Source organism: Phalacrocorax aristotelis, chromosome 4 (assembly GCF_949628215.1).
Source record: "Phalacrocorax aristotelis chromosome 4, bGulAri2.1, whole genome shotgun sequence".
NCBI lineage: Eukaryota > Metazoa > Chordata > Aves > Suliformes > Phalacrocoracidae > Phalacrocorax > Phalacrocorax aristotelis.
Window position 1 is genome coordinate 19,846,319 of NC_134279.1, and position 24,522 is coordinate 19,870,840.

Here is a 24,522-nt window from a genome sequence, read left to right on the forward strand (position 1 = left end):
TACTCTTTCAACATGAATTTTACCTTCCTTAGCCTAAGTTTTCATGCAGTCTGACCTTTGAGTGTATTCTTAGGACTGAATTTGAGTTATCAGTTACCAAGGTAACGTGCTATGGTTTCATCAGATGCAGGATTATGATTTCTCTGCAGGATAAATCAGGAAGAGAAGATGGATTTTAAAGGAGAGGGTGGGTTTTTTATTCTTTTAACTCTAGGCCAGTTTGCTTTGGAGAACTACTTGACAACATTAAATTATTTTTATTTTCGCCTTTTCATTTTCCATGGGAGTCAGAATGTGAAAGCCTGTCCTGCAGCATTAGCGGTGCTGGTGAAACACAGTGGTTTGTTCTTATGCTTTTACAGCCCCTGACAGATATCCATGTTCAGTTGTGCTGCTAAAAGAGGCTGCTGTTTCCATCTGCTCCTTGTACCACACCATCAGAACTATCACCCAGCCATTCCTCTGCTGGCTCTTTGCGAGTGCTCCCTAATTTGCTACGCACAAAAGCCACCACGTTAACTCAAACAATTTAAGCTGGCAGTGTGATTGTACCCAGATTTTGCCCGAAGTGAATTATGGAATCGTAAACTATGTTGCTGGGCAGATGAATTGGCCAATGGTAACCTTCAGCATAGGTAGCAAAGAGCACTTGGGGAATGGTGCCATATTTCCTAGCTGGAATGAAGGGAAACACCTCTTCATAGCGACATTGCTACAGGAATATGTAAGTTAATTTTTCTTGAATAATCTGATACCTGATGGGGACTCTGTAAGTCTACATTAAACCCTTCTGTCTTTCAGTGCTCTAGGGATGGGCTCTGTATCCTTTCAGTGCATCCCTCCCAACACAGTGCTGATAGAAATGTGAAATAAAACTGTGTTCTGGTTTTGTTTGCATCTTCGGAAGAAAAGCTTTACCGTAAGTTATCATGTAGTCAGGAAGATGAAAAAATCTCAATTGGTCTATGTTCACTTGAGTAGCAGACATTTATTTTGAGGGGAAAAAACCCACTTCTGAAAAACTTTCTCTTCCCTTGCTTTTCCTCACATTTTTCTTTCCTGTTCTCTTAAGCTTGTCTTTGCATCAACTCTATTTCTGCACTTTTTTTTCTTTTCCCTCTCATGTTTGTATCTTCCTTCTCTTTTTGATAGGGTCCTTAACTGGACTATATGTAGCCCAGCATATAATGCCACCCCTTCAGCAGTACCTTCTCTAAGTAGTTCAGCTATTGATAGAACCTTAAAAATGTGTAAGGGACGACTATTTACCTGAATCAACAAACTTTTTTTTAAACAAGACATCAGACTATTTGATTATACAACACTTACAGAGCAAGATTTATCCATTACTGCTATGTTTTGAGTATATTAGATTGCTTTATGTCTGTTACTGCCATCGCCTTCTTTTTCTGTTTCCACTGTGACTAAAGCTGCCAAGACACTTGTATATGTGTGATGGGATGGTTTCCATGTTCACTATTAATCCATGTGACAGTATAGAAAATCTCAGATGATTACAATGGAATAATAAATCAGCAAGAATTCAAAATTGTTCTTTTGGACACCAAAACTGTGCAAAGGAGACTGCTATTGTATTAACTGCAAAAAAAAAACTGGGAAGGCTTAGGCAGGTTTTTGGTGTTCCTGTGAGAAGTGCTGCAGAATTATGAGCATAAACCCTCGTCCTTTCTCAAAGAGCTTAGCCCTTGTAGTAGAGTTAAACTGAGCTCCATTTAAATTATGAGGTGACTTGAGGCCATCAAAGATTTCCACTGATTTTTATGTGGTGCAGACAGCAGTGACAGGATTGGCTTTCTTCTTCATTGCCAGGGCAGGAGGAGAAAGGTAGGAGTGCTATTCCAAAGCCTTAGGGCTTTTCCTGCTTGATTACCAGCACATTCTAATAAGCACTTCAATGGGTCTGATTTTGGAAAGAGCAGGAGCTTGCTGTTCTGCAAACATGCAGTTTGACATATTACAACTTGAGTATTGGCATGTAGAAATGACCAGTTGGGTTCTTTGCAGGTCATTTACCTGTGCAGGCATGTCGATTAAGAGAACATGGGACTGAAGGGTGTTTTCCAGAAACCAAAGGGCAAATCCTGTCATAAACTGAACTTCCACAACTCTCTGTTAGCAATGGAAGTGGAGTATTTACTCTGTGCTTATGCTGCACGTACTCTTTTGTTTTAATCCTGCAGTAACTGCATAGTGGTGATACTACTTCTTTTAATTTCATCCTTCCATTTTAATGTGTTTGGCTTTTATGCCTTGTTTTAGTTTCCTTTCCAAAGGCTGACTAGCATGATTTTTGAATTAAGCTTCCTTGCTTCATCAGTAGGCTTTGACTCTGTTGTTTGGATGCTAAACATTCCAAACAGGAGAGGCTGCCCTTGCTACTTGAGTGACCTGACAGTCATCCTGTTAGTCTGCTTGTTGCTTATGTTCTTGCTCCTAATGTCTTTTTCATCCAGTTAATTCTTCGCCATTTTTCAAAGGATTTTCCGCTTTGTTGAGGATATAAATTTTGCAATTTTACCTTAAAAGAAATTTGACACCTGCGATGTCAAACATAAGTCCTTTAATGAGTCAAACACAAAAGCAATAATTTGTACTATCCCCTTCCCTAAGTGGTTCTACAGAGCTATCATCAGTCGCTGTAGGAGTAGAGGTCTTGACCAATGGTTGGCCCCCTGCATCTTCTTTATAGCAACAGCTGGTTCTGAGCTGACTGCCAGTTTTCTCATGAAGGAGGGCATCTTGCACCTCTCCCAGACTCTTTTGGACGTGTAAGCAGTGACTCGTAACCAAGCGGTATCCTCGCATGTCAACAACATTGTGGCAAGACAGATCAGAGTAATCTAAACCCGAATTTAGACCAGGAATTTAAAGCTCCCTTTAAAAATAATATATCTTTTTGAATTTCATTAATATTCCTCATTTATCCTTTGTATGCAAGATAGTTTTATTTTCCAAATTCTACTGAATTTACTTGTAAGCTTCAAAATATAATGCTTTTTTTTTTAATATAAACTTCAGTTTCACAGTGCTTCTCTGTTTTGAGGAGCAACTTAAAATCTGTGGTGTTTGCTATAAGTAGATGCTTCTGATGGATATTTGGAGCTTTTTGCACTGTTAATGAATTACCGTTATTTATGTTCTTCCTGGAGTATTTGCAGCAGGATATCCAGCATAACGAGTGACCTGTGGTGATTTTAACAGACCAAAGATTGAGCAGCTGTATAGATTTTTTTTCTCTAGAGTTGTCTTTTCCAAGACCTCAGTCTGTGATACACCTTTTATTTTGATCTTAACACACTAAACTTGCTTTAAAATAAAAGGACAGACGTGAGAATATACTAGTCCATACATAAATATTCTGTTTTCAAGAAACAATGCAATCCCTCTTTTAGATTTGCTAACCAGCTCCACCTTCTGGGGACTGGACATCCTTACTAATTGTGAACAACAGTTTTCAGTATAAGCAAGGAGTAATGACTGTTGGGTGACTTAACTGGATAATATACATGAGGGTATAGTTTTATCTTCTTTCCTTTTGGCAACTACAATTCTATTTATATTCTACAGTAAAATAATTTATCTTTCCTTAGTCATTAGGGTAAGGTTTCCTACAAACTTACAATTTCTGTTTTCTGCAAAGCAAAATACCTGTGTAAGTGAAACACCATATTCTTTGGGACATTAAATACTCAGTAGGATTTATTTTTAATATATTTAGTATGAATGTCCTGTAATGAAAACATGGCCTTGAGAATCTCAAATCCTTGAATTCCTTCTTAATGCAACTAATACTGACAAAAATTACTTACGTAAGTTGGTATTCCAAACACGTAGTCTCCCCAAAAAATCTTTGTGAAAAAATGATCTTGAAGCTACTACAAGGTATGTGCAAAATAATTTGGAAAATAATAATAGAAGGTAGTTATCCATTGTTTACTGCCAACCTGGAATGCTGCATGAAGTAGAATCCACTTACATTTGTTCTGGGCGCAGTATTATTCAATATTTTCATTACTGACTTGGCTTATGAAATATGGATGACGCTTATAAAATTTGCAGATGGTTAAAGCTGGGAGAGTCTTTAAGCACCATGGGAGCAGGATTAGAATGGATCTTGATGAAATGGAGCACTGAAATATTAGGATACAGTTCAGTAAGGACAAGTGCAAAATTATGCTCCTAAAGAAGCAGAAATACACAGTGCAGATTGACTGGTTAAGTGGCAGCTCAGTAGAAACAGATCTAAGTGTTACGTGACCTGTGGCCAGTATGTGACCCCTCTTTTATGAAAAAGAGTGCCAGTAAAGCTTTTTAGCCTCATCCACATAACCTGAAATTGTAAATGCAGGTTTACAAAGTGTGGCTAGTTCTAGAAATTCAGGTTTTTCTCTCTTGCCCTGGCTGTCAGTGTACTGGCAAGATCCTTGGCTGTGTCTGTATCCAGCTCTGCTTTGCCATGAAAGTGGGACAGCTGTCTATTAGCTGTACCCTCAGGTCTACTTTAAAGTGGCCAGGTATGATCTTTTTCATTATTTGCTTGTCAGAAGCAGCCAACAAACTCTATTCTTATCACATAGAGCCCTGTTCATTGGTTTAGTATGCATTACACCTTTTAATCTCATTCTACAGCAGTTGCTTTCCTTGGCATTTATTTATTGATTAATTTAATATATTACTGTAATTTAAGACTAGATAGGAGAGTTTAGATTTTCTGGTCTGTCTAGTCTGATTTGCAGTATGTCACACCTTGTTGTCTACCTTATTTCTAAATTTGGCTGTGTCTCACAGCAGCCTCTGGCCTTCGGTGGTTCTTTGGCTTTTATTCCCTAGAATAAACATCCCCGTTAGTACTCATGACGAGAGGAAATCAAGTTGCTGCTCAGCCTTTTTCATGGGCTTAAGGAGATTAAACTCTAAATCTTGGTAGATGTCCTCTGCAAACTCTCAGTTTTTTTCAGCAGTCTCTTTAAAATGTGTACGCCAGACCTTGGCACGCGGCATGTCAGTACTGTCTTAGTCAATGGCATGTGTAAAATCACCTCTTTTTGCTGGAGCATGAAACTGGGGGTGGCTTATGTTCTGTTTTGTTCACAATGGCTCTATCTTCATAACTGCTGTTTTCCAGGGAATAGTTCTTCAGTCCGTATTACTCACACTTAAATATGTATGACTGTGTTAAAACACACATTGTCTGACCACGAAGACATTATTATTTGCAAAGGAACTCAAGTTCTTTGACTACTCTGTCCTTGTTCCTATTCCCTCTTTCCTGTGCCTTTTTTTGTTTGTTTGTTTTTTGTTTGTTTTTTTTTCAGTTTCTCCTGGCTTTCAAAGGTCTCTCCAGTCTTCCTGGCTACACTTTTATTCCTTTACATATTTTTCTGGAGCACAGCCGAACTGGCTTTGCACCAGGCAGCCCTGTCTTTCTGCCTAAAGAACTTCTTCAGTACTAAGGAGTCTTTGACTGGCCTGACTCAGAACGGTACCTGAAACCATGTGCTGTTATCTTCCGCCTAATTACAATTTAAATGGAACAGATTTTAATTATCATTGATTCTTAACTACACTAATCTACAGAAAATATGAGTCAACGCTAGACTCTATTAAATCAGTTGCACTCCCTATTTTTATATAGAATCTTCTGGAGTGTTGATTTCTCTTTCATTTAAAACTATAACAATGCAACTGAGATGTAGATTCTAAAGGAGGGTGGTGTTTTTATTAATTTGCTCAGATTAGAGGGGAAGGCAAAACCATATGCAACTACAATGAAGGTCTGATTTTATTAAATTGTGAAAAATTCAGGAACAGCTTGGGAGACTGGGCAAGTCTGAGAAGCTGTTCTGATTTTCCTCCATTCCTAGTTATCACTTCATTTCATTTGTAATATATTAAGGAGTCCCAATTTTCAAGCATTTCACAAGCTTCTTTTTTCTGATATCCCTAGCATATATTCTAACAGAGCAAAACATATTACAAAATAGTTCTAAACCTCTCTGCTCGAAGTAGCTAAAAAAATAATGAGTTCAATATCTCTAAATATTTAAAGAGAACAATATAGGGAGAAGCTAAAAAGAAAAAAGAATGTGACCTGAAGGTTAGGATTTTTCCAGCCTATACATTAGACAGATAATATCCTTCCAGATATCTATTTGTTCTTCTGTTTTGCCTCCCAGCACCCACTGTTTCTTAAATATAGGCTCTTCCCCCCCTCCCGCCCCGCCTTTTTTTTTTTTATTATTTTTTTGATGGTACTTCATTTGTTTACGCAGCAAGTTGTCAGTGCTGGAAAGAACAGATCTTCTGCACTGTATTCATCTTGTGCTGAGTTTTCACATGTATCCCTGTATACCCCTGTATATGACACTTTAATGCAAGTTTTACAGAGAAGTTAGGTCTGTTAAAAAGTCATTGCTTCAGGATATAGTTGGATTCAGGCCACGGATTTAGCCCCCAGTCTCCATGGTAGGCTGGAGTCTACATCTAAGCATATTCTCCGGTGGCGTTTGCCGTACCACAATGGTTAGGATGGAGTTGCAGGGGCACTTTAAACTGTAGGACGATCTACGCAGCCACTGCAGCCCTCTTTCCGTCCTGAAAAGGATTTTCACTGCAAGTTTTCTGGTTTGGAACAGATGATCTGTCTTGTTCTAGGTGACTGGTATGAACAGCTTTATCCCCTGGTGATTACGCTGAAGGACTGCATGGGAGAGGTGGTGACCAGGGCGAAGCAATCGATGGCGTTTGTTCTGCTGCAGGAACTTGCCTGTGGTTTGCCACAATGTTTGATGCTGACCCTAAGAAGAGACATCGTCTTTAGTCAAGCAGTAGGTTGTCTTGTGTCACTTATCTCCTACTGTTGCTATAATTAAACATACTATTCATGCCAGTGTCTGTGTTTTTCTGTTTGTTTGGTTTTTGTAAATTCTATTTTATTTTCTTTTTCCAATTTAACACAACATTTTCATATATTTTCCATTACATCCACCTAAATATTTTATATTATGATAGAGGAATTAATAGTAAATGGAAATCCATAGTAACTGTATCACTGAATCAGAGAAGTAGGTCTGCAGTGGAATGGAAAATGTTACCTAATCTCCCTTTTGCACAAAGAAGAATCCATAAAGCTATTTTCAGTCTTCCTAGATTATATGCCAGTATCCTCACCCGTAGGTGAAGTTCTCAAGTCTATTCCTCCAATATTCCTTGCTGCTATTCAAGCTAGGTAATTTTTTTTCTCCTGGTCACCTTGGAAATGAAGAACAGATTATTTGTTTTCAGTTTGTAGCAGTATTTTATGTGTTTGAAGACTTTTAGCATGTCTCTTCTCAGATTTGTCTTCTCTTTGTAAATAACTGAAGTTCTTCTGATACTCTCCTGTAGATCATGTTTTCCGCATAGATTTTTCTCTAAATGATTAGTCTAAGTTCTCTTAAGTTATATGTTTTTCCTAACGTAATTAAGGAGTTAGGGTGCACCTGCCAAGGAGATTCTGTTGCACTAGGTGCATAACTGCTGTCAAATCCATCATAATTCACAGCCTTGTGTTTATAACCTGCCAATGGAGGTTCTGGTCTTGCTTATATCAGTGTAAATAATGCACAACCCCACAAAACAAATGAAGCTTATCTAGTGTAAAATAAAGGAATATTTCACTGCTTTTTACACCAAAAAAAATGCCGTAATAATACATTAACATGAAATTATGTATGTAGTCACTAAACAGAAATTTCCATGCTGTTTTCTCAAATATCTAAATATTAATTCTGTTATGTATAACAATATCAGGCCTTATTTTAACTATGGTATGATAGTAGCTCTGTTAATTTCACATTTTTTCATTGTCTTTATAGCTCGCTGGATTGGTCTGTGGGTTTATAATCAAATTGCACACAGGTTTACATGACCAAGGATTTTTACAGCAGCTTCACACCGTTGGATTGCTTGTGCAATATGAAGGACTCCTCAGTACATATAGTAAGTATTGTTCTTGGACAAAGTCCCGTATGCATCCAGACCAGAAGTTTACCCAGGAGCTTCTTGTATTAGCCTCTTCTGCTTCCAGTGATGTGGCTTATTGAATCAACAAATATTACCCTTAGGAGTCAGCAGGCTTCCATATAATAGCACACTTGAAGTCATTGATTGTGTGTTGTCAATTCTGTGTCAAAAAATACCCATTTATTTTATTCTCAATTCCTCTGAGCACACTAGTTGCTAATTATTCCATGTAGAGTGCTGAACTACATTGTCTTAAATACAGAAGACTCCTTCCTCAGTACAGCTAGTGGAAATTTTGGTCTTACTAAAAACTGTCTCCATTTGTGCAGGCATTTGGCCTGACCCAAAATAGCCGGTTTATAAAGCTAACCCAAACAGCAGATTTTTAAACAGTTACTGACTCTATCAGCCTCTGCCTTGACCACACCAGTATTGGTTATGTGAAGACAGCTTGAAAACCGATTCCTAGCTTGTCACAGATGCCATCATTTGATAGGTATTAAAAAGGACATTTGGAGGGAGAAACTGCTCTATGTTTCAAAGTGCTTTGAACTAGATGTATAGGAATCTTTCCCCAAATTAGAGAGTTTGACTGAAGTAGAGAGGTTTAGCATCTGTGCAGCTTTTTAATGCACAGGCTATTGCAGATCCTCACTTGGAGATTGCTGTCAGGTTCCCTTTTGCATAATACTCGTCGTTATTCTCAAAACCTTTGTCCTCTGTCAGCAGGATAGTCTTTTAAAACACTTTCAGAATAGGCAAAAATGGCTTTTCTGAGGTTATTCTATGCACACATAAAGCAGTCTGATTTTCAGAGGTGCTTGATACTCATAGTTGCCATTTAGGCCACGGTCTGCTTTTATGTAGCTTACTTTAATGTGGATTTTGGGCTGTGATTTTTAGATGCATAGACTGGAAAATATAATCCCCATATTGCTTTACTATAACCTATTCAGTGACTGATCTGTCTACTCTGTTAACAACCTCAGTAATCTTTCCATATAGGTGAAGAAGCGGGGATGCTGGAAGACATGGCTGTGGGAATTTCAGATTTGCAGAAAGTAATGTTTAAAGTCATTGAAGCCAAATCAGAAGATTTTTTGCCTCTTATAACTGGAAGGCGGTAAGTACTTTGTTTCCTGGAGGCCATGGCACATAGTTTTAATCTGTAATACATGAAAACCCAGATAATGGTTTTCTTGTTGCTGAGTTCTATTATATGGAAAGTGCAGTAGTTTTACTTTTCATGAGATGAATGGAGATGTAATGAAGTGGTAGGGCTTTGTAAAGCTAGTAGTAATATGGACTCTGGGTTGCTTCCTGGATGAAAAGCTAAAAGTTCCAGTTGTCTTAATACAAACTAATCAACAGTGTCTGGGTTGTGCAGAGTTTCTGTTTCATTTTTTATATATAGATACTGAATCAAAGAGAAGTGACAGGGTCAATATTTACAACAGCGGCCTCTAACTGAAGAAGCCTTGGTTTTGAGGTGTCCAGAACTTGTATTTCAGTGTGACAAATGAAATTGCATTTCTAAGAGTTATGCCTTTGTTCTCTTAATATGGAAACTGAAAAACTCAGATGCCAAAACTTGGCGGTCACTTTTGAAAAATGAAGCCTGTCTTAGTTGATGGAGATCACACAGGACATACGCAACCTCAGAAATCCTTGCATGAAGCCACTAATGCGGTATGCATCCCACATAAGCACAGCTCAATATCAGGACATACACTGAAATACTTCATTAATTGAGGCTATAAGAGGGTTAACAAGATTGTTGCACAGGAGGAATGGGTTTTTCATCTTCATTATTATTGTAGTCTGAAGCTCCAAATGTTTTTACTTTTACAGAAATCACTTCCTTAATAGTATCATTATTCTTAGGATGACTGTAAATTAAATTCAGCTAAAAGCAGCAACTTTTTTAGAAAAGATATGTTTCCTCTGAAGGGGGCTTTCACCACTGATTTACTTAATTATTCTGGATGATTCACTCTCATCCTATGGGCCTTCCAAGAAAGCATTGAAATAAGTAGCAGGAAGGCTGGAGTATGATAGGCAACACATCGGGAATAATTAAGAATAATTATGGTGTGTAGATAAAACAGAAGAAATACATCCTTTGTAAATCACAGCAGTCAAAAATCTTGAAAAATCCAGCAGCTACATTTACTGGCTTGCTGCCATTACTGCAGCACACTGAACTGTCACACTAGGAGGTCCTGGGTTTGAAAGAGACTCGAGCTTTAAGCTGCCTCAGGCATTCTGGATTGATGGAGTAGTCAGTCTTTAGGAAGAAGAGTTACTGCCTGTGATTGCTGTACTGTACTTACTGGCAGGTATTCACTGGATGGAATTGGTATCAGATAAGAAAAAAAAAAAAGTCTTTAAGGTTTATGTGGAGGAGCCCCATTCCTGTTAGAGCTGTGATGAGACAGCTCCTATCAGACAGCATTGGTGGAAGTCATCCATAAAAACAGAAGACAGTGGAAAACCTAGTTATTTTCTAATTAATGTTTAAAAACACCACAATTTCTAAATCGTTTTGGTTGTTATATGGTGTGGCTCAATAAAATGAGACTAAAAGGCTGTAGAAATGCAAGACAGAAAATTAAGCTACAAATTCTTATCTTGCAGAGCCAGAGTATTCACTTGTAATTGTTTTTCTAGGGAAGTGCTTAAGACTGAGTTTCTATGTACACAAACAAATCAATCCAAAGAGCATGGCATCAGCTAGCAGTGCGCTAACCTGCTGACATGGGTGGCTGACCCCAGCCAACCAGGTGCAGTGAAGTTCTGCTCAGGCACTCAGGTCCTTTTATTATAGGCAAAAGTGGTTAACACTTTAATAAAATTCTTTTGATAGAATGTATTTGTGCACATGAACTTTGAGGCATCACAGGGTTTGATACCATGTTTTCAATGAAGCCCACAATTGGACTAGCACTTACGGCCACACTGAAGTGATCTAAAAGGTTATCACCTGACTGAAAGAAGAGCTGGGTAAAGCACCTCCCAGCTGAGATGCAGTGACTGACCATGTGCGCATTTTTTTCTGTTACACACACCTTTGCTTTGTAAGTGACTTGTTTTGCATTTACTGCAATGAACTAAGAGCCTGTGATTTCAGCCAACTGCAAGTAGCCGCAGGGTCCATGGCCTGCAGCTACATGGGGGTAATTTTTAGAAGTCTTCTAACAGGACTACAAGTCTTTGTCTATCTTCATATGTGATGATAAATATTAGAGAATAAGGCAAATATAGGCAAAGGAAGGTATATTCTTAATCAGTCCTGTTTTAGTGAAATCATATAAATTTATACAATTCATTCTGAAAGAGGTGATGGTTTATTATTTACTCTCTTAAACATGCTGGATTTCTCCACCCTGCTTTCCTGAGAGATCACTAAATATTAAAAATTATGTATTGATTTTTCCTTCTCATTGGAAAATGTAGTAGCGGCCTGATCCATCTCATGCCAAAATCACCTGATATCTCTGCGCTGAGTCTAACCATATAAGAGAGAAACTACATGGTGATAAAATTTATTGCTGTATTACTGTTTCTTGTTTAAATAGAAGCATAGCACCTGTAAGATTTTTGGTAAATTAATGTCAAACAAATCCTCCAGATTTCAGTGCTTTGAATTCTAATTCTTCTGCCCCCTGCCCCAACCTGATTTCAGGACCATTCCTGGACTTTCTAGAGAGCTCGCTGTCACAGATTGCTAGCCTTTTCTTTACCTGATCACAAGCGGGTTGTTTTCATTGTGCAATTGGTTACAGATTTTTAAAAATTACCAAGGATTGTCTCTGAGACTTCAAAAAATGTTTTGAAAAAGAAAAAAAAAATAGGGCAAGGGGAAGCTCTCAAATGGTACTGATGTTAATTTATCATACTTAAAGGTCAGCATTTCTCAATGTTCTTTCATACACTGAAAGGTTTGTAGTGATTTTGGGGTGTGAAATGTAGCAATGAAGTGATTTGGCGGCATTTTGGTTCAGTAGCATATGCTCTTTGGATTAGACTAAACCAAAATTTCTTCTCAACCTCATGAAAGCACTCCATCACAGAAGGGTGTTCTGGTATCACTTGACAGCAGCTAGGAGTGCTCGCGTGCAGGCTGAGAATTAATGCTGCTACGCAAAGATCATCTGGACAGAGTTCTTCACTGCCATTCTTGCTAACTCTCTCTTTCCTTCACGTGGGTGAATTAACACCAGGATTACACACTAGTTTTAGGCCGTACCAAATCATATGCTGTTGCCCTAGCTGAATATAATTACTTCCAGTCACAAGTCTGCGCTAGAACCATTTTATGTTGTTTTCAGATATATGGGCAGGTTAGAGGCGCAAACATGACCACTAGCTCTTCTAAGCTGAGTCTGTTTAACCAGACACCTACTCTGAGATAGTGCCACTCATCCCTCCAGCCTGCCAAGAGTGTCAGAACTACTGCAGAAACTGCCCTTTTTCTTCAAGGTTTTCTGCCTTTTCTCACTCAAATTCTACATGGGGGTAATGCAGATTGTATTTTAATTCTTTAGCAAGGACATGATTGATTAAGGGTTGGAGGGACTTCATGATAGATTATTTTAATAGGTGCAAACTTTTTTCTACCTTGAGTTCATATGCAAAAGCTGTGTGACTTCCTAGGCCTGGTTTCTGTAGGCAGGACATAGATCCTCCTTCCCTGCTGTTGCTGTAATACTCTTCCTTCTTGGTGGTATACCCAATGTGCTCTACAGGAGAGAAAATGTCAGTCGTCAAATCCTGGAGACAAATGGATTTCCTTCTGGTCTGTTGTATTTCTTTATTTGACTGATTGCTCTAATAACAGAAAGAAAGCTAATTAAAAACTAAGTCAACGGCATGCTGTTGCTTCTGTTGTGAGGTCAGGTGCCAGTCCTCAAACACAGACGAAATTCGACTTGAGGTTTCCACATGATCAGAATTTGGACTGGCAGCCACAGTAACATGTTTTTCATAAAGTCAGACCGAATACAAACATAAAAGCAGAACTACTGTATATCATATCCCTTCTCCTAAAATAAGATTCATGTTTGTGTAATGAACCTTCAGTTATTATCTTCACAGAGTTAGTTTTGTTATTGGTAATGCTTTCTATCCCCAGGGAGAAAATCCAGCCACTGAAGAAAATGGGAATTTTGCTTTGGGTTTTTTGTGAAAGGTTTTTGCTCATATTACATTTAGAGTGGATACAGGATCAAGTTGTGACTTCTGAAAGGAAGTTCTTTTTGTAACTCAGCAAGATGCATTTTAAGAGTTGAGGTGTTTTCACTGATATTTTGGTAGCAGAAGACTTTTTTCCTGCTTTGATCTTTAGTCCTCTTTTCGCTTCAGTAAAGAAGTTGGTATCGAAAGCCTTTTTCCATATAGCTTGGTTATGCTCTTAAAACAAGCAAGCTGAATTGTCACATTTTATAGTTGAATACAATTAAGGGGAAAAGGGGGAAACTGATTTATAAGTCTACATGTTCTCTGTAATTTACGAAGGTTATAATTTCAAGCAAACCAATCAATATTCCCACTCTTACTCTTCTTTGTATTTTTCCTAGTGAACATTACGTTATAGAGGTCCAGCTTCCAGCAAAGATGTTTGAGTTGCTGCCACAAGAGATTAAAGAAGGAAAGCTACTTCGCATGTATCCAGTACTCTTTAATGTTGGAATCAATGAGCAGCAAACGCTTGCAGAGAGGTAAGAAAAAATCACGTTTCATTTTCTGTCCAAGTATGCTGTGCTAGTACGTACAGGATATCTCGCAGGATTAAAAATAACTCTTTTTTTGCTATTTGCTCTCGGACCATCTCACATCGACTCGGTATGTATTTTAAAAAATATGAAAGGAAATAAGCACAATCTATCAAGCAATGCAAAATAATGAAAGAGTCCAAGTGAAGATATGAGCCTGTGCAGGACTTTATTTCACACAGTCAACACCAAGTTTCCTTTGGATACAGATATAAAGTGGATCTCTGTTTCACAGATGTAGAACTTTGTTAATATAGAGTACTTTGGCCTTTTCAAACATCAGTTTGAAAATTTGAAATCAATATTATCGTAAAGGTGGGGTTGAAGATGCTGGACAAGTCTTGAAAAAGAACACTTTTTCTCAGCTTTTTATGGCTTATTTTCCTGGGTTTGAGGAGTGGTAGTTAATAATAGGGAATGTGTTAGTAGTATGTTTGTAGAATCATGAAGGCGGATGCTGAAGTTCTGATGTGTTAATATCACTCCTCTGGAAAGACTGCTGGAAACTAATTCATTAGTACAATAATAATCGAAGTTTCACCAACCTATTAATTTTCCTTCCAAGAGAAGGGTACCTGTCAGTCATGTTCAATTACTAGTTTGTGCAATGCTAAAATGGCAGGATAGACATCAACAATGAGACAGCTACTTTTTCTTCTTTTTCTTTTTTTTTTTTTTTAACTGGTTTTATTAACAGAGCAACCAAGAGACATAATACCTATCTTTAGATTGCATTCACTAGAAACTCAAAACCAAAAGCAAAAGGCTAGCCAGGGAAATAGAGGGAGACAGTGAAAAACCGTAAACCTGGACAATAGGCAAGAAGTTAAGCACAACAGGAGTTTCACATCCTGTTCTTTGTAGACAGCAGAGTAAAAGGAATCTTTTAAGGAATGCCATCAGGAAGCTTTATGGATGTTCATGGGAGACTCCTCCAGGTTATGAGTGGTTGTATGTGAGAAAAATTAAGGTAGAAAATTGAAATGGGAGACATAGGCTGAATCAGAAAACAGTAAGAACTGGCATTCTACTATTAAAAGAGTTGAGTGGTTGGTTAGGGAACTTGAAACATTCTTGAAAACAAAAATAGCTTATTCTTGAGGCCATAATGAAGGGAAAAGTGATGCTATGAGAGGAGTGATGTGGAGAAAGTTATAGTGTACAAAACCAACAAAATTAGTCATGACAATTGTGACTAGAACTTGTCACATTTTTCCAAAATCGGAGAAAAGGAGTATGCAGTAACCAAGAAGTAGGCAGGAGGGACTGTGTGTTACAAATGTCCTGAAGAAAGATTTGACAAGATTTAGAAATAGCCTGGATATATGGGGACCTGTAGAGGAGTTGATCTGAAAAGATGTCTGGCTTGCAGGTGGAGTGGCAGGAAGAATGGTAGCATTGTTCACAGGGGTGATTTTACATTGTGCGCAAAGCAAGCCATGAATGAAAATTTAATATATGTATATCTGTAAATATAGAGGGATATATATCTATCAAGCAAATCAGGTTGGATTATTTCATGCAGAAACAGCTTGTCCATGTGCACTTACAGGTGTAAGCATTAGACTTAATTCAAAATACTGCTTAACTCTTAAAGCTATACATTGGTCTTTAAGATTGGAAACACTGCATATGCTTTTTGGTAAAAAGTATGTTTTTGTGGGAAAATGAATATGAGGCTAGAAATAAGGTTTTGTAATAAATTTATAGACAATGTTACTTTATTAGATGCAAACATCTCTTCTTTCAGTAAAGCTCAGCTGAGAATATATACGGTTTAAAAGTAATGTTCTCATGTGATGGTGCAGCAATGGCTACTGAGGAAGTAGCTGAGTCTTTTCCCTCTTTGGCCTATTTAAATATTTGATTCCCTTCTTCATGATGCAGCAGTACATTTAGTATCTTCTGAATTGTGCCCCCTTTGTCTGCCTGAATTTTTCACTTAACCTGTCCATGCCTCTCTTTCTGTGCTCCCCTATTTCCTGTTCTGTCTTCCTTTTCTTCATTTCAAGGCTATTCTAAAAATGAGTTGGAAAAACTTGGCCCTAACTGCCTAAGGGGCATTCCTGTCTTTACGTTCATTCATATCTGTCATAGATGTACCAGAAGGGAGGATTTGGGGTTTGTTTTTTTCTTTAGCCTATGTGAAACTTGACTGTTGTAGAAATTTTGGTCTCAGCAAGACATTTGCTGATATAGCTATCGTCAGTTCATGGATAAGTGTAATCACATCCTGATGTTGTCTGGGTTTTCAGTGAGGTGCGGGACAGTGAGGATTTGGGTGATGTGTTCCCAGCAGACTTGACTGTTGCAGGAAACCCCATAACATACTCCTGAGCCAGCTGCAGCATTGCAGAGCGACCGCTGAGGTCTGTGTGCGGCAGACAGCTGAAGTCAGCTAGCCGGCGGGTCCCAACTCTGTGAGGCTTAATGGTGAAAACATTGCTCAATGGCAGAGAAATGGCGCTCTCATCAGTTTCAGGTACAAGAAACCAAGATAACTAACAGCTCAGGAACAGCGTAGGGCAGAAAGGGCCCAGAGAAGTAATCAATTTGACTATTTATAGCAAATATTCTGAGACTAGAGCAGAAATTAGTACTTCAGAAGGTTTTTCACCTGACACTTGCATCTCTTCCATCTTGTGTGGCTTCAATATTGTCCAGCTCTGGTAGAAATTAATATACCTAAGCAACAGCAGCAGTAAGAGATGTAGGAGTTGTTCTCTGCCTGCGGTGCCATCTGAAATTCCACAAAGACCCTTTGCATTTATTCAGGATTTGTGAAGGGAAAAAGAATATGTGCTTTATTGAATGTTTTTTCTGTAAATGGATTACTTTTTCCATAAGTTTTTGGAAGAATTATCCGTGAGTGATGACCTCATCCCCAAATATTAGTACCAAAGCATAGGAGATTAGCAACTGTACGTTTGACAAAATCTAGTACATTCAACACTAGTGGGGAAAAAAAAAAGTTATTTATGCAGAGAAGTAATTCTGAAGGATCTTTTAGCTTTCTTCTAGTTTGGGCGTTGGTTTGGGGTATTTTTTAATCATTTTACTGTGCTTTTTTTGTAGGTTTGGAGATACCACTTTGCAGGAAAACATTAATCAGGAAAACTTAGAACTTCTGAAAGAATATTACAAGCTGTTTACGGAAAAAATGCCTCCTGATTGTGAGTACAAAATAATGCAATATCCAAATGGCTTTGAAAAGGTTTGATAGGTAAAAGATTGTAAGTTGGTAATATTAGCTCAATGTTAGTGTGCAGCTTTTAGATTTAGGCCTTAATCCCGTAACTTGTTCAATAATGTTAAACACTTTGTGCCTGTACAGAGCCCTGTTGACGTCAGTTGCGATTGCAGGCCCAAGGCCATAGCAAAAACTGCAGGGAGAGTGAAACAGAGTAATGATGAACTAAACAGCTCTTTTGAATTATTAATATAATATGCTTTTGAATATTTCAAGTGGAGGAGAGGTTGTACCTACAATATTTGTACAGAAATACTCGGTGGGAATTTTCATCAGTTTCAGTCACTCCATCCATTCTTATTTTGAATACGTATTAAGGTATAGCAAACCACTGAGAAATCTGCAGATGCAAATAAAAGCAATGAGCCATATCATAATGTCACTGATATTAATAGCATGATTCCATTAGAAGACGCCCTATATTTCAATTTTATAGAAATTTGGTATCTTAAACATTACTATTCTGTTACTTTGATTGTTGAAAGAAAACACGGAAAAGACCATTGATATCAATCTAATCCTGTTAAAGTAGTCTTAATGCCTAAATTATATACCCAAATGTTGCAGATTTCACAGCTGATTTGAAATAGCTTGGATTTAGGTCTCTGTTCCTTCCCCTTGGGGGCAGGGGGGTATGAATCTTTTGAATCTAAAGGTCTATCATCCTACAGGACACGTGTGTAACTCCTCATGGTGTGAATACAGCTGGTTAAAATCCTTCAGTTTCTCTTATAGACCATCTCGTGATCACTACCTTTGCAAATTTTCCATTACATGTATGTACTTGTAGTTTTATCTAATGTGTCACTGTATATGTGTACATGTTTATCTTCTAAATCAGGATGATTTTCATTTGTTAATAATTTTGACAGAGGTGAAAGCTTTGTCCCTAAATGGCGGGCAATATGCCCATCCATCCACCCACCCGCATCTCTAATATTTCTAGGCTTTCTACAGAGAAACTCATACAAGAAGTTAGTAATTAATTTAGGGAAATCCTGCCAAGAAAGTATTCTGAAAAACTAACCTCTTCTGAGGTTAGGTCTAAGGTAGATCTGCTACCGCATAAATGGATTTGATTATATAAAAGCAAAAATTTGCATGCAGATAGTATTGGCTGCTTTTCATTAACAGAAACTAACCTTGTAGTGTCTTTCTGCAGAGGATTATTAGTGAGCCGCACAGTCTTCCTGGACTTCTTCCAGACTGTGCATGCTTTTGAAAACTGCGTTTGTCTAATTCATCATGTCTCTTCTGGTTATTATTACCTTCTTGCTTTTTCTCTACCTCTGAGATCTGAGTCTGTTCTTTGTCCAGATCTTTACAGAACACAAAGCACCTTCTGGTTCCATTGCCCTTCTGGGTAGCTCCCTGCCATTATATGGAATCACTCTTTTGGCTTCGAGGAATGTGTCTTTTAAACTAGCTCCCTGGAAAAAAGTGAAGCTCTCCACTGGGGGATAACTTCAGTTAGGAAGATAAACCTCCATCCAAGCCAAGCTGGCAACAGCCCTGGTGTTGTAGCCAAGTGAGAGCCGTTCAGTATTGATGACTCCTTGATGGTTTTGTCACTCCTTTCCAGATAGTTTTCTGTAGTGCCAAATCTGTGCTACAAAATAAATGCAGGACCTGGTTCACAAAGCTGTTAGTTACAAATAACGCTCATAAAGCTGGACAGAATTTGAGGACTCACGGCCCTGTTGGCCAGGCTGTTGCATCCACCATCCTAAGGCAGCCTCACTTGCCTGCTGCTTCATTTGTGTATTCCATTTCAAAGAATTCAATTTTCCACTCCCATAAAGGTATTGCCACCTTTTGCTATCAGTTTTTCTCTCATGTCTGTAATTCCCATTGCCAGTAATATTCTAGCTTTCTCTCTATTCTTAGTATGCATGTAACTGCATATGCCAGACACTGACTTTCTGTCTTCTTTTAGGTGAACTCTGTCGATTTCCTGTTTCTTAATCTCTTTAATTCTCTGATAGGATACTCTGAAAACAATAAAAAACAGTGTGATCCCAGAAAGATTCCTACCAAAAATGCCAACCAAATGTAGTTCTGGTTTAGGCACCAAAATAGTACTGCTTTTGCAGAATGACTAATTATAGTAAGGGTACAAAAATGTATGATTGTTCTTTAGTAGTACATAATTAATTGAAAAGAATGGCTTAGAACTCAATTTAAACAGCTGAAGCATAAAATTGGAGAAGCCTATGTCGTGAGTGATAGTCAGTGTTGCTGGTTTCATACCCAACAGCAACATCAGTGTTGCAAAATATTGTCCCATGTGAGAAGAGGGATGAAATGGAAGGTTTAGAAATCCTGCAAGCAAATAAAGATTTTTCTTCCATAGCATCATAATGCATGTAGTAGTACATGCATTTTCAACATAAAGTCTATCAGTCTGTTTTGTACTTCCAGGCTTCTCCCCCTTATAATCTCTGAGAATGGTTTTATGGTTTAATACTGCGTTGTGACACAAGGAATTTAAGCAATCGATCACGTCCAGTCAAGATGCAGCTCATTTGGTAATATTATAAATTAGGAGAATCTTGCTTTACCTATGGTGAAGACACCTCTCTGAGATGGTGCATTTTCTGCTGTGAACCAAAGGAAAACTGCTTTGAAGCAATAAAATGTTTACCTAGTGATACATTCTTACAATGTGGAAGCATCTTTTCACAGTGCTCATTCTATGCTATGTTTTTTAAAGAAACAGATGCAAGATAAGTATAATAGTCTAGAAGGTTGCCATGTATTTTTATATGCTCTCCATTACCTAATTGTATGATCAGGAATTGTAATATACAGATAAAACAATCCTCATTAAGATTATTACAAAACTAGTTTCAGTGTACATTTTCTGCATTTTTGTTTTCTTTTTGCCAGCACAGTATGAGTAAGGAAACTTAGATGTTTTTAGAATAGTTCTTTCTGAGTATATTTAAATTACTTCTTACTGTGAATCATGGATAAGGGAAAGTACAGAATTCATTAAAGGTAAAAGGTAAAAAGCCTGTTGATAAGCAGGACCATTCCAGCTGTGATCAGGTTAGGAGAATGGATTTTGACCTGCATTAGTAGTTTCCTCATTTTATATCTTTGAATTGAACATAAATCTTAGGTTTTGTGTTTGGGGCGTGGGTTGGGTTTTTTTCCCACTGGATGGAACAACCTACTTTTTCTTGTTAAAAAAATGTATAAATTTATCAATTTGGTTTAATTTTGTTTCAACTGATTCTGAGACTTTCTTTGGTGATAATTGTTGTTAAATTTCTTTTTACTTCACTACCATGAGAAGAAATAATTTTAAAAAAACAGATTTTGGTTGTTTCCACTGATTTTTCAAAACTAATGAAGGTAAAGGTAATATTAGAACAAAACTTTCCTATATACACACACAAAACGGAAGAGCAAATTAAATTGCCTACTCTTGAATTCCCTCTAGACATCTATGATTAATAAAACTTCAGCTCAGCTGCCATACCCAGGGCAAATAGGTAAAATTTTGGATTTTGAGTTAACCTGAAGCTATTTTGTATTTCAAAATCAGTCCCATTTAATTTCAGGCTGAGAAATACCTTTTGCTAGGTGTTTTGGGGAGGTATTTAGTGCTGTTTAACCCTCCTGTTATGTTAGGTATCACTTTTAAACAAAAATAAGATGGTCCATTTTGAAAACAAAAGCAAAATATTTTGACTTAAAAAATCATCCCATCAAAGCAAGTTTTGATACACTCACTCAATTGTCTACTCATTTGCATTGAATGTCTGTAGTAGTTGATGAACAGAACTACAGCAGAGATTTGAATGTTTTCACCACCCATTTATAAGATAAAAGATGAAGACACTTTAATTTTCCATGGTGAAGATCTTAGGGAGGACAACCCAATATTAGAAAGAAATAAGGTTTGCTTATTCCCTAAATATTTAGCGGGTGCTTTCCATCCTGTGTTTCCAAATAAGGCTGTAAATAATAGACTTATTCTTTAGTCAGCACAATCCTATCATCAACCTTATCATAATGAGCAACTTTATCACCCTTTTTTTTTCCAGGTCTGCCCCATTTTCAAGAACAAAATGATTTAAAGGGGTTGCTAGAAAATCTCCATCAAAATATCCAGGCCAGAAAGAGAAAGAACGTAGAAATCATGTGGCTGGCTGCAACAGTAAGCTCTCTTGTTTCAAATACATTCACATGATGAACTAATTTTCACATGCCTGCTGATACTGTAAGTCCAGTGGATTTTAAGGATATGAAGAAAACTCAATTATTAAAGTATGTAGATATACTGAAATGGCTCTCCAACATTTCCATTCTGATGGTCTCTCATCCCACTCATGAATATATCACTTCTTGCTACGCTTAAATTACAGATATTTCTTTCTCTCACTTTCTTAACTGATAGAACTGGCTAGAATTCAAAGGGAGAGATTGTCTTGGTCACTGTGTTGTCCCCTACATCCTCCATGTCCTTCTCTGCAGAGCTTCTCCTAGCCAGGCAGTCCATGGCCTGTGCTGCTGCTTGGGCTTGTTTTGCCCCAGATCCAGGATTTTTCATTTATATCGGTGAGCTGTTTAACAGGGTAAAAGAGGTTTGCTTTTTCTTTGGGATGTGTTTTTTTCTTTAACTGAGTCTGGTTTTAGGCAGAGGAAACCCTTTGTCCCCAATATGGGCAGAATCAATTCCTCAGATGATCACGCATAGCTGTAAGTATATCACCTCGTATGAGAGAGAAAATACAGTATTCAGCTACGGTATCTGTTTTTTGTTTGTTTTTTTAAAGTCATATCCATTCTTTCATAATATAAAATTTAGTTATTCAAAATATCTTCCTTTTATTGTTTAGGGTCCATAAGCTTTGAGAATATGATGCAGAACACAATTACTTGCTCTGGCTTTTGTTTAATATTTCTGCACTCAACTTCTGATTTTCTGTACTTAAGTTACTTATGTTTTATAAATAAGTGTTTAATTGTATCAGCACAACTTTTACTCAATCATATTTTATGGTTTGGTTTTTTTTTTTAGCCAGTGTCACCATGACAGCCACTCCAAGGGCACTGGTAGCAACACAAAATAAGCTAGATATATGCAAAGGTCAGACATTCAAACACAGGGAGAACACAAAGAAAGATGTTTATCAAACAATGAATAATGAAATTGCTTTATTCACATAATTCCTTTCTGTTTCCCAATTCTGTGGGTTTTGCACATACATGTTAAAAAAAACCAAACAAAAAAAAAACCACAAAAATCCCCAACACAAAACCCAAACAACAAAACAACCTCAAATCTCAAGCTCAAGCTTTTCAGGAATGTGAAATTCAACCAGGTAATTGTCCTCGATTTAGAAAAGTACCCTTGGTGTCTCTGCCCATTTATTCAAGCAGAGACTTGAGTCTTTGCTATCTACTGAAATTAAGCAAGACCTTGTGTTTTGGAGAACTTCCAAATGCATATACTCTTCAAGGCAAATAAATATTTGATACAAAACACTAATAAAATTTTCCATGACTTTTCATTAACACCGAGAACAAGACAATATTAACTATGTCTCTGTATTAATAACACTGCTGTAATTTTTTATATTGTTAATAAGATTTTGTCTTGTGGTTAATAAATATTATCACATGCGATTGCAGTATAAATCTGTTGTAAGTAAAAATATAAGCCTTGCTTGCAGTACCGGTTCTGCAATTACTGTGAAGCATTGCTTTTTAAAGAAGTAAAAGATAAATCAGTACAGGATGGTGTGAAATGAGCTACAAAGAACGTGACAGAATATACTTAATATTTGGATATAGAAAGTTGTCTTCTACCATGCATTCAAGATGTCCTGAAAATAATTTCATGGGTAAAAAGCATTCTTTGGCCATACAAACTGTTTCAGATTTTTCCTTCACTTTATTCTCTTTACCTTACGGTAACCTTCTGAAATGAGTATCTCTGGATCCATTGATCTACACACTGTTATACCATGTTACATTTACTTATTGGAAAGGCGTGATTCCCTGCATTAAGGACATTGCTTTGTTATTGCAGTAGACATATGAGATTCTGCATGGATATGCATATGTATCTGCACCTGCATGTAATCCCCATTGTAATGGGACTGTGAGAATACATCTGCATTTTAAAAGTCAACTTTTGCAAATTGGTATCACAAACATTTCTTATTCTAAAAATAATGGGACAGAGATTTAAATGTTTCATATTTTTATTTTCTAAGCTGCACCCTTCATCTTCTGTCATACCAGGAGAAATAATCAGAGTATTGCTTTTATCCTTGTTCTAGGCGTCATGGTTTTGTATGCTTTTATCATCCCCTCTTTAAATTTAACCACAGTCCTAATCATTTAAATCTGTGTTCTTAAGGGAGACTTTCTAAAGCTCTAATAGATGTTAAGTCTATTTTTCCTCCTCCTGTATCTTCAATCTATTTGGGGAAGAAGTGAGCAAAATCGAGGATAAAATTCAGGCTGGACACTAATCTTAAACTGTGTGTTCTGATATGATGATATTGCCATATATTTGGTTTGTCCCTTACTAGACTTCTAGAGCATCAGATCATTGTTTGCCCATTTTAATTATTTACTTTGCTACTGCTTAGTGAACTGAGTCATTCTGAGGATTTATCTGGGACGGCCTATCAGGGTAACCTACATTTCTCCTTAAATTGGAGTCTAAGGTTTTTTAAAATTTGTTTATCTAAGTTAACAGATTGTTTTCTATTTATCCACTTTAAAATGATTGAGACACTTATACTGAACTGCAGTGCAAAATAAGCTTGTGGTTATGGTCATTTGCTTGTTGTGCCTAGAATGCTTCTCAGTTCCAAGCTGACTCTCACTGGCCAGCAATTTACATGCATGCTGCCAGCCCAGATTTGGGACTTAGTCTCCCCTCCCTCTGTCAGAGGCCATCACTCAACCAGAATAATTACCTGTTTTTTTCATATGACTCATTCACTTTGAATAGTCACAGTGGCTCATGGACTTCAAAAGAGACTAACGTAAAGAGAATTCATCTTTTCAATTAAGCAGTTAACTTCTTTCAAAGGGTTATCAGCCCTACTTGATACTTTCTTTGAAAAAATTGTCTCATAGTACTTTATTTAAATCTCAGTGCAACTTTCCAAATGTTTTAACAGATTTAAGTTTTAAAACTGAGTGTAGGAGGGAAGAAACACTCACAGGTTCTCCTTTACTAGCCAGTACTTCTTTGGGACCAAAGTTAGATTCAATTAATTAATTCCCTGGATTCAACTTTTGAGATCACCCTTACCAAAGATCTTAAAGACTGCTAGTATTGTCTGGGCCATTGATTTTAATAGAATTTCTGAGAATGCATTTAATAGATAAAAAAGTGTGTATTTGCTGAAGTGAGATTATAAAGATCATGTTCCAGTTTCATCCAGCAAGCTCCCAAGTAAACACTTGATAGCCAAGCTGGGAAGTTCCTTAGGATGA

At 37.3% G+C, this 24,522-nt stretch overlaps 1 protein-coding gene across 3 annotated transcripts in view; it reads left to right on the forward strand.

Moving 5' to 3' along the window:
- INPP4B (inositol polyphosphate-4-phosphatase type II B) overlaps positions 1 to 24,522 on the forward strand; it is a 340,922-nt gene that overhangs the window by 280,256 nt on the left and 36,144 nt on the right. For all 3 annotated transcript variants that reach the window (XM_075090503.1, XM_075090505.1, XM_075090504.1), the window contains 6 exons: positions 6,676 to 6,848; positions 7,878 to 8,001; positions 9,031 to 9,148; positions 13,605 to 13,745; positions 16,875 to 16,972; positions 21,105 to 21,217. In XM_075090503.1, coding sequence (XP_074946604.1) covers positions 6,676 to 6,848; positions 7,878 to 8,001; positions 9,031 to 9,148; positions 13,605 to 13,745; positions 16,875 to 16,972; positions 21,105 to 21,217 — 767 coding nt within the window. The remainder of the gene's footprint in view (positions 1 to 6,675; positions 6,849 to 7,877; positions 8,002 to 9,030; positions 9,149 to 13,604; positions 13,746 to 16,874; positions 16,973 to 21,104; positions 21,218 to 24,522) is intronic.